Here is an 11414-nt window from a genome sequence, read left to right on the forward strand (position 1 = left end):
AATTAAGGGAAGGGGACCGGAGGGGAAGGAAGGGAAGGGAAGGAAAAGGAAGCAATTAGGGAAGGGAAGGGAAAGGAAGCAAGGGAAAGGAAGGGAAAGGAAGCAAGGGAAGGGAAGGGAAAGGAAGGGAAAGGAAGCAAGGGAAGGGAAGGGAAGGGAAGGGATCGAAGGGAGGGAACGGAAGTGAGGGAAGGGGAGGGAAAGGAAGGGAAGGGAAGGAAAGGAAAGGGAAGGGAAAGGAAGCTAGAGAAGGGAAGGGAATGGAAGGAAAGGGAAGGGTAGGGAAAGGAAGCGAGGGAACGGAAGGGATCGAATGGGAAAGGAAGCGAGGGAAGGAAGGGATCGTAGGGAATTAAGGGAAGGGAAAGAAAGCAAGAGAAGGGAAGGGAAGGGAAGAGAAAGGAAGCAAGGGAAGGGAAGGGAAGGGAAAGGAAGCAAGGGAAGGGAAGGGAAGGGAAAGGAAGCGAGGGAAGGGAAGGTGAAGGGAAGCTATGGGAGGGAAGGAAAAGAAGAACAGAAGAAAAGAAGAAAAAGAAGAGGCAATAAAGGATTACTCACACGTCGTGAGAGAGAAAAATTAAAAAGGATGGGAGTTTTTAAAATGTAAATCAGCATTCTCTCTCTCTCTCTCTCTCTCTCTCTCTCTCTCTCTCTCTCTCTCTCTCTCTCTCTCTCTCTCTCTCTCTCTCTCTCTCTCTCTCTCACACACACACACACACACACAACTGATAGCTGCCTCACAGCATCTTCTGTGTGAGGCTCGCATATCATGTTACCCTTTAAAGCGCATTTCCTCCCCCTCTTCCTCATACACATTTTTGTATAGTGAAGGTCATATCTTTATTCCTTAGCCCCGTCCATCTATACCTCTTTTTTTTCCGTTCCGCCAATTTTTTTTATATTGTATCAGTCATTCTGGGGTTGGTATATGACCATGAACTTGATTAACATTTTTCTTTTTCTTAGTCCTTCAGAAATGCCTACGGTTTATATTCTTGCGGTGTGTGTGTGTGTGTGTGTGTGTGTGTGTGTACGCACCATCTCACTCCCTCTCAAGGCCAGTGGGAGGATGGTGATGCTATGATCCACCCACGACAGAATAATAAGAGAAACTAAAATTACGGTCTATATAGATATACATGCATGCACGACTATGAGCTCGTCGTCCTGTTTGGTGCTAGATCTATGAACACATTAGTTAATTAGTGTTTGCTAGAGTTATTATGCTAGTTTAATATATCCCTGTAGATAACCAGCAAGGCTTAGGAGCACACGCACACAAATCTACACGCTATAATATATCGAGACGTCCTTTGTAGGAAAGATGTGAACACGCGAGACAGTAAAGTGTTTTCCATGATTATACTAAAGATGTAAACAAATTCATTTCAAAGGGAGTGGTCAGTTACACTTTATATTTATATTTGCAAGAACCAACATTCTTCCTAATAAAAATATCACCTCCTTAGAGGAAACACGTTAAGAGGAAGCGTTCTACCTGCACAGTCATTAAACAAGACTACACTTGTCTATTTTATTAATTAACATGGATGAAATACATGCACACAATTAACTATATCCAGGTGAGAACTATATATAGTCATCCTGTGTAGTGATTAAAAAATAAAGAGTTTCCACAGCTATACTCGTTACTCCTCCACACATCACGAAAATGTCAATTGACGCATGCAAACACGTGACATGACCATTGCTACCGGTGCTAAGTTAGGCTTGTTTGTCCTTGAACATTCCCCCGAAGGCGTTGGCCCCGGGCGTGTTGACCTCTGCGTAGCCCGGCATTTCGGCCTCGCAGCGCGCCAGCCACGCAGACACGTTGCTGTACTTCGAAAAATCCACGATGCCGGTTGCTATGAATGTGCTGACGGAGGCGGCGAGGGTATGGTCAGCGATGGTGATGGTGTCGGCGGCGGCCCACTTCTGTCCCGCCAGATAGCCGTCTAACCAGCCCATGCCCTCCACGAACTTCTCCAGTCTCTTGGGGTCCAGCTCCTGCCCGCCGAATATGAACGGGTACTGAGGGCAAGACGGGAAAGGGGAAGGGATTATTACGAAGTGGATATATCGGCGAAATCATAATCACCGGCGTTATACATTACCATTCTTGTTGCGGCGCCATGAATTTTGTTGAATCAGTCTAGAAATAACTGATTGATTGATTGATTGGTAGTTTATTGTTGCAGGTAAACAACAAGGGAGAAGGGAGGAACATGCCATCCCAACCCCCAGGCAGGACAGAGTGTGATTATACAACATCACACCACAAGGATCAAGGCGCTATACCAATACGCAGCAACAAAACGAATCCTTCGTTTTCACATCGAGTAGAGAAAGTGGAGGGGAAAAGTACAGACGAGAAGGAGAGGAAGGAAAGGAATGGAATAAAGAGATTAGAGATAACGTGTGTGGGGTAGGGGAGGGAGTGTTGCTGAGATATGTCGCGCTGGTTGGCTGGCTTATCAAGGCTTATCAGGAGCCATCGCAGCCATCTTGACACCTCTCCGTGTATCAGCAAAACACGCATAGGTTTCTTTATCCCCACTGAGTTGGCTAATGACTTGTTTCGTTGCCTCCACGCGAGAAGCAACATGTTAACATTTTCTACCGTAACATAAAGATCAAAGTTGGACACCTGAATGAATAACTGACGCTAATATCGGTATAGAAAATGTTGTAATTGTTACTTTATTATCATCGCCATTAGTACAGTGGGATAGGAGGATCAGAATGAGACTCACGGGGTTCGCAATACGGGTATAAGAAGAACAAATCTATGTATGGCTGGAGTAGGTAGGAAGACACCTACCGAACGGGCGCAAGCCACTCCCGGTGAGGTATATATGGGAGGTGAGAAGGGAGCTGAAGCCCTCCAAAGACCCTTCCCATGTCCTCACTAACCGTTTCCCTATTGTCTCACCAACACCGGAGAGTAGTTCAGCATGCTCTCTAAAGACAGATCCTCTCTTTATCCACACCACACTACATTCACACAACATATACACATTTTCCCAAAATTAAAATTTCAAAATGGCGCACATACACCAAGCCTCGGAGTCCCCGCCTGGGGGGGGGACCACAAATTCCCCCAGGGAGGACTCCCCTTCTGGCTGCCGACCCGAGAGGTGTCTTGATAACTCCTCGAACCTCTTTCTTCTCAATTTCTGCAACATTCGCGGTCTTCGCTCTAATTTTCATTTTGTGGAACATCATCTCTCCTCCTCTAAACCTCACCTTCTCTTCCTTACCGAAACACAGGTTTCTGAGGCTACTGACAGCGATCTCTACTCTGTTCCCTCCTACTATCTCTATCCTATATATCAATCCAAAGCTGGATGTTGCGCCTACGTGCGCAACGACATCACTTGCTCTCGTGCCCACAACCTTGACTCTTCTGAATTTTCCACCATCTGGCTAAGACTTCATTGTCACTCTATTACTAAATACATCTGTGCTGTTTATCTCTCACTTAACTCAACCAACTATGTAAAATTCTTTGACTATTTGAATTCTAAAGTGGAGCACATCTTGACCCACTCTCCCTTCGCTGAAATCTCCATCCTAGGAGATTTCAATGTTCACCACCAGCTTTGGCTTTCATCCTCTTTCACTGACCATCCTGGTGAACAAGCCTACAACTTTGCTATCCTCAACGACCTAGAGCAGTTGGTCCAGCACCCTACACGTATTCCCGACCGTCTTGGAGATCGGCCCAACATTCTAGACCTCTTCCTTACCTCAAACCCTTCTGCTTATTCTGTCAAACTGTTCTCTCCGTTGGGCTCCTCCGATCACAATCTTATTTCTGCATCCTGTCCTATCGCTCCTGTACACCCTTTGGACCCACCGAAGAGGAGATGCTTCTGGCATTTTGCTTCAGTTCGGTGGGACGACATGAGGATGTACTTTTCCGATTTCCCGTGGAATGATTATTGCTTCCAGGATAGAGACCCCTCTGTGTGTGCTCAGCGCATCACAGAGGTGATTGTCTCTGGAATGAAGGCATACATTCCTCGTTCTTTCTCTACTCCTCACGCTAAAAAGCCTTGGTTTAATCACGCTTGTTCTCGTGCTGTCAATGATAGAGAGGTAGCTCACAAAAGGTACCAGAGCCTTCAAACTAATGCTAATTATGAACTTTACATTTCTGCCCGAAATCGTGCCAGATCTATTCTCCGACTAACCAAAAATTCTTTCATTAATAGAAAATGTCAAAACCTTGCTTTCTCTAACTCTTCCCGTGATTTCTGGCATCTAGCCAAAAACACCTCCTCCAACTTCACTTCTTCATCTTTCCCTCCACTCCTCAGTCCTGACGGCAACACTGCCGTCTCATCTATCTCTAAGGCTGAACTCTTCTCTCAAACTTTTTCTAAAAACTCCACTCTGGACGATTCTGGGCATATTCCTCCTACTCATCCCCCCTCTGACTCCTTTATGCCTGTTATAAAGATTCTTCAAAATGATGTTTTCTACGCCCTCTCTGGCCTCAATCCTCAGAAGGCTTATGGACCTGATGGAGTGCCTCCTATTGTCCTTAAAAACTGTGCCTCCGTGCTGTCACCCTGCCTGGTCAAACTCTTTCGCCTCTGCCTGTCAACATCTACCTTTCCTTCTTGCTGGAAGTATGCCTTCATACAGCCTGTGCCTAAGAAGGGTGACCGCTCCAATCCCTCAAACTACCGTCCTATAGCTTTACTTTCTTGTCTATCTAAAGCTTTTGAATCAATCCTTAACCGGAAGATTCAAAAGCACCTTTCCACTTCTGACCTTCTATCTGATCACCAGTATGGGTTCCGCAAGGGGCGTTCTACTGTTGATCTCCTAGCATTCTTAACTGACTCTTGGTCATCCTCTCTTAGCCGTTTCGGTGAAACTTTTGCTATTGCGCTGGACATATCAAAAGCTTTTGATAGGGTCTGGCACAAATCTTTGCTTTCTAAACTACCCTCCTACGGTTTCTATCCTTCTCTCTGTACCTTTATCTCCAGTTTCCTTTCTGACCGTTCTATTTCTGCCGTGGTAGACGGTCACTGTTCTTCCCCTAAATCTATTAATAGTGGTGTCCCACAGGGTTCTGTCTTATCTCCCACTCTTTTTCTGTTGTTCATTGATGATCTTCTTTCCAAAACGAACTGTCCTATCCATTCCTACGCCGATGATTCCACTCTGCATAACTCAACTTCTTTTAATAGAAGACCCACCCTTCAGGAACTTAACGACTCAAGGCTGGAGGCTGCAGAACGCTTAGCCTCAGACCTTACTATTATTTCCGATTGGGGCAAGAAGAACCTGGTGTCCTTCAACGCCTCAAAAACACAGTTTCTCCACCTATCCACTCGACACAATCTTCCAAACAACTATCCCCTATTCTTTGACAACACCCAGCTATCACCTTCCTCAACACTAAACATCCTCGGTCTATCCTTAACTCAAAATCTCAACTGGAAACTTCATATCTCATCTCTTACTAAATCAGCTTCCTCGAGGCTGGGTGTTCTGTACCGTCTCCGCCAGTTCTTCTCCCCTGCACAGTTGCTGTCCATATACAGGGGCCTTGTCCGCCCTCGTATGGAGTATGCATCTCATGTGTGGGGGCTCCACTCACACAGCTCTTCTGGACAGAGTGGAGGCTAAGGCTCTTCGTCTCATCAGCTCTCCTCCTCATACTGATAGTCTTCTACCTCTTAAATTCCGCCGCAATGTTGCCTCTCTATCTTCTATCGATATTTCCACGCTGACTGCTCTTCTGAACTTGCTAACTGCATGCCTCCCCCCATCCCGCGGCCCCGCTGCACTCGACTTTCTACTCATGCTCATCCCTATACTGTCCAAACCCCTTATGCAAGAGTTAACCAGCAGCTTCACTCTTTCATCCCTCACGCTGGTAAACTCTGGAACAATCTTCCTTCATCTGTATTTCCTCCTGCCTACGACTTGAACTCTTTCAAGAGGAGGGTATCAGGACACCTCTCCTCCCGTATTTGATCTTCCTTTCGGCCACCTCTTTTGTTTCTTTTTTAGGAGCAGCGAGTAGCGGGCTTTTTTTTATTATTGTTTTCTTTTTTTATGTGCCCTTGAGCTGCCTCCTTTGTTGTAAAAAAAAAAAAAATGCAGACAGAATAGCCTTTGTTGAGTGGAAGGAAAAGTCGGAGAAGAGAGATAAGGATGCTAAAGACAGAAAGATGAAGTAGTGGAAGAGTAACAGCTGATGAAGACTCTGATACCAGGTTCCTCGTAATTTCGGGGGAGGGGGGCGAGTGGGGCTAGAAGCTCCCCTCAAAGTTATCTACATCGGCCTCAAAATGCTCATAAAAGTACTATTAAAAAAAAAAATCCCAAAACTGCGTATGCTCGCTCCGCTCGCCACCCTTCCCCTCACCTCATGAACCTATGATGCCCTCTACCCCACCCCCAACCCCACCCCCAGAAATCTGCCAAAATTACAGGCCTGTAGATAGACCCTTTGCGCTGCACTCACCACGTAGAGGCCGAACCTATCGTAGAGCGTCACATCGAAGTAGAGCATCCTGTCCACCTTGGCCCTGGCCTTGGGGTCGTTCGGGTACAGGCTGTCGTCCTTGCCGTACTGGGAGGCGAGGTAGGAGCAGATGGCGCGGCTGGAAGGCAAGAGTTAGGTGAGGCTCTGAAGGTTCAGGTTAGGTTAGGGTAGGTGAGGAGAGTTTCTGAAGGTTAAGTTATAGGTCCTGAAGACTAGAGGACGGAAGGGCGGGGTGAACTCTGTGTGTGTGTGTGTGTGTGTGTGCGCTCGTTCATTACCATCATGGGCGTGGGACTATGAGAGCGAAAATTAAGGGATGCGAGGAGAAGAATAAGAGGAAATTTAATAAGTTCAGAGGATATGGTAGGGCGCAGGGAAGAGTATATGGAAAACAGATAATAGGTAAGGGAACACATCAACCATAATATATTTAAAGATTTACCACCACAGGCTCACAATTAAGTTATTGCGACGGAGATGAGCATCGAAATCACGAGCAGCAACACCATATACGATACGACTAATTAACTCACCTCTCCCACAGCACAAAGTCGTCGTCCACGAGGGTTGGGACGCAGTGCTGGGGGTTGAGAGCCACGAACTCAGGCTTCATCTGCTCCCCGGCCATCAGGTTGATTTCTTTGAGGTTGAGTTCGACCCCCACGGCCTTGGCGGTGAGGAGGGCCGAGCGGCACGGGGACGAGGCCGGCATCCAGTAGAAATCCAAAGGCATCTTCGTGGCGCGGCGTGAAGACCTGGCGAGATACAGAGAACATGAAGTGAACTGAACTGGGTAATGCAAACCCAGCGCCAAGGCAACAGTGACCCATGTGGCACTAAGTTGCGATGGAGAGTTACTGTAGTTATATTAAATGTAACATGAGAAGGCTGGAACTGATCTATACCAAGAGCTACCAAAGGAGACAATATGAAAGTATTATGTCTCCTTGGTAACGACAGTCCGCGTTGCTAGGTAGCCAAGGACACTTATTTTTGTTCCATGGCGCCGTCTGCTTCAAGGAATAATGAATTTGTTTAACATGTATAGATAATATAAATCGAGCAGCTGAGAGAAAAAAATTCATGTACTTATAATTCTGGTACTTTTAGTTGTGCAGGAGTTTGTTCAGCCATCAAATAATCTCGACTATTGCTACATGCTAGTAACTATAGTCGAAACTCTTAACCCGTGCGGTAAACTTTGTGATTCAGCAGGCCCGGATACGGACGCGTCAACCGCCACGACACCCTTGCAGTAACCTCGCAGCACAGAGCCGTGAACGCGCACATATCGACCACCTTGTAGTGGAAAGGGCAATCATAATAATAAATTCACTGCTTCTGGGAATGTCTTGAATTATCCCCGAGTTAATCGATGGCTGTATTGTGTGTGCGGCCCACGCCTCACGCCTGCCTGGCAGGGATGTAGCCTTGAACACTCCCCCTAGGCACCCTGTGGTCAGCATGACTTGCACGACTTGCACAAGGACGCTCACATTCCCGAAGGACGGAAGGACATAACCTATCCTCATGGGAGAGTGGTGGGGGCAGGCATGACCAAGGAAAAAATGACATTTCTTTTATCGTTGGGCCTGACTGCATTCACTTGTAACTGTTGACGGGTATTGCAATGAATGTTAAAATGTAAACTCGATTCACTTCGCCATGGTGACAATTAAAGCAATGGATGACTGTATTTCGAGCACCATTCAATAAGGTGCTGCCATATAAGCCAATTTACAGCAAAACCGTACAATTAAAGCATCTTTTTTATTATTATTATCATTCTACGGTTCATTGTAATAAGTTCATAGCTCCCACAAACCATAGCTGGTACTATTTTTACATCAATTCAAAACACAGCAGCATAAATTCAAAACACAGCAGCATAGTACTACACAATCCCAGGAGGCCGCTACTCGTGTGTAACTCAAGCTCTGCCGTGAAGGCTGTCTGGCTTCATTTCCTTCCCCGGGAACAAAGCCTCTCCCCGGCCCCTACACTTGACCGCGTGCCTTCCTTCCCTCCGCCCCTTGCCACCCTAACACACGACCACCTTCCTGATAATCTACCATGCGTGGGAGAAAGTCAGAAATCGATGCCTATAATAAAAGAAAATAATCATGCTTCTACGTACACCTAAGCAATGACTCCTAGAAGTAACACACCCCAAAATTACCTTTACTCAACAGGGATATCAGAAAGGTGGGAGTTGGGTTACCGAGATAGAAACAACGACATTACGTTACTATGAACAGCGGTCGAGGTGTGAAGCCAGCCAGGAAACTACGTCAATATATTGCGAACAACAGTCAAGGTGTGAAGCCAAGGAGGAAATTTTACTACCATGAACAACAATCTAGATGTGAAACCAGGTTCGAAAATATACCTGTAGGCCTATACAGTATACATTATGTTCCTTATAACATAGGCCTAAGGTGTTAATCCAGGTAAAAAGAATACCTGAATACATTTAACAGGTATCAACATCCACGTCAAGTAAGGAAGCATACCTACACTGCGTTTTTAAACCAGGTAACAAGCTATACACACAAACACTCCTTCCACCACCAAAAAGTAAGCCACTCCAAGTAAATCTACCCAAATACTCTGTAACCAGATGGGTCCACAGGTATTATCATCCAGGTAAAGGCAGATGAGGACACATACCTAGCCTACCTACACAATGCTTCTAAGATGATAAGCCAGGTAACTAATCCTACGAGCATCACTAACACTTAATTACCAACAACGAGGAGGAGAGCAGAGCGGAGTGCTGGTGCAGGCGCTTGTGACTGGCGAGGATGCGACTGATCAGGACCGGCGCGGAAAGGGAAGTGGCGTTGTGCTGGCGATTCGCCGGCTCGGGGCTCTCCGCCAAAGGTTATATAAGCAAAACAAGAATGACGCTTTTTCCCGGTAGCAAGGTTGGTAGGTATTACACAACGCCCAGTCATCCAGCGTCAGCGAGTCGGTCGGTCGGTAGATAGGTAGGTGGTAGGGTGACAGGGAAGATGTGTCACCGCCTCGAGACTCGCTTAGCTCACCACCGTTTCGCTGTAATGTGGTTGTTTTCCTGTTTGTTGATTTATGTTCTTACTTTACTGTCACGGTCTTTTGCTGTATGTATCCGTGTCAAGGGGACTCTGGGTCTATGGAGAATAATTCTTATATGTAAACATTTCGACGGCCAAGCACACAATATTTGACAAGGCTTTCGTAAAGGCGTTTTGGGCATTTCCATGGGTATTTTTATAACCCCAGCGATAGTTTGACCTTTCTTCTGTACCATGAACGTGAAAACAATACTCATGAAAGCCTGATTAATCTCCTTTCCGGCCTTTGGAAATAGTTGATGTGAGAGGCGAAGCTTTGAAAAATACCGACCTATACTATGTAACTTGTTCTATTTTCCCTTTTTTTACAACAACGGAGACGGATCAAGGGCACCAAAATGAGAGACAGAGAGAGAAAAAAAGCCCCTGATGTCCCCTCGTGAATGATAATAATAATAGTAATAGTAATAATAATAATAATAATAATAATAATAATAATAATAATAATAATAATAATAATAATAATAATAATAATGATAATAATAATAATAAAAGTAATAATAATAATAATAATAATAATAATAAAAAAATAATAATAATAATAACAATAATAGTAATGATAATAATAATAATCAATGACCTACCAACCGTTGTATAAGAAAAAATGTATGCAGAAATTAAAAAGAAAAAAGTAGTTCTTTATCTCCCTTTTTAAGTCTCGGCAACCTTCTTTTTTTCAACTCTCACGATGATTCTCTCAACAAAGTCATTCAAGATGGAAACCCAAGTCATGGTAATCTATTGTGAAGTTATATGCGTGGGTGACAGCCGGATCGAAGTACGTGTGACGAAGTGCTCTCTATCTATATATCATTCCTCTATTAAGGATACAAAAATCTTTCCTGAAGGGGTAACTTAGGCATAACCCCCAGGTAGCTATTTCATTATATATCAGTTCATCATTCGACACTAAGATCATTTTGCCGCACAAGACAGCACTCCATCCTCATGCATGCACCCTTTACCTTCATAGTTCTTATGTAAACTGTAGAAAATATTATATTGGGATCACCTTGCTCTGATACCCTATAAGCGACGATCATCAAGGCGAGTTGTACTGCTTCCACGAATTCACTGTACACATGGCTTTGAAATTTTGATGATGCGTAACTGCTGATAGTTTGGGATGCAGTGCGATTCACCACGTCCTGATCACGATCGAGCTGGACTCGTCATCGCCAGCAAATAATATATCTCCTGGTTAGAGAAAGCTCATTGTAGTCGATTTCTGGGTACTGCTGGGACCTTTACACACCATACACCCCATCCTTCTTGCTCAAATGATAATACTTGGTGGGGGACAGTAACCACTACCTCAGCATGCCAGACCGGAGCCCGACAGAACAGAGCTTTATCCACTGGGCTGTCGGAGTATTTATAGTGATCCTCCCCCCATTATCCCTTTATAAAATGACCTTGACCTACACCAGTGTACCATGATGCAACCGACCACCCCTCCCCCCTCCACCCCCACACGGTACGGCACCGATGTGTGTGTGTGTGTATCTTTTGGTTTTTAAAATGTAAATCAGCACTCTCTCTCTCTCTCTCTCTCTCTCTCTCTCTCTCTCTCTCTCTCTCTCTCTCTCTCTCTCTCTCTCTCTCTCTCTCTCTCTCTCTCACACACACACACACACACATGCAGCATTAGTGTGGTCACCTAGACTGAAGAAAGAAATTAGAAAGTTGGAAAGAAAACAAAGAGCAGCGACTAAATTACCGGAAACTCAGAGAGAACATACTAATGAAGAAAGACTGGAAAAATTGGGACTAACAACACT

At 45.1% G+C, this 11414-nt stretch overlaps 1 protein-coding gene across 1 annotated transcript; it reads right to left on the reverse strand.

The window, feature by feature from the left end:
- Positions 1-1520: 1520 nt before the first annotated feature.
- On the reverse strand, positions 1521-9398 carry LOC126990963 (glutathione S-transferase 1-like). Its single transcript, XM_050849595.1, has 4 exons — positions 9264-9398; positions 7051-7272; positions 6497-6635; positions 1521-2034 (listed from the first exon to the last, which is right to left on the reverse strand). The coding sequence occupies exons 2-4, from the start codon at positions 7248-7250 to the stop codon at positions 1726-1728; spliced, it is 648 nt and encodes a 215-aa protein (XP_050705552.1). The 5' UTR covers positions 7251-7272; positions 9264-9398; the 3' UTR covers positions 1521-1725.
- Positions 9399-11414: the final 2016 nt, after the last annotated feature.

This window comes from Eriocheir sinensis, unplaced genomic scaffold (genome assembly GCF_024679095.1).
Source record: "Eriocheir sinensis breed Jianghai 21 unplaced genomic scaffold, ASM2467909v1 Scaffold23, whole genome shotgun sequence".
Lineage (NCBI taxonomy): Eukaryota > Metazoa > Arthropoda > Malacostraca > Decapoda > Varunidae > Eriocheir > Eriocheir sinensis.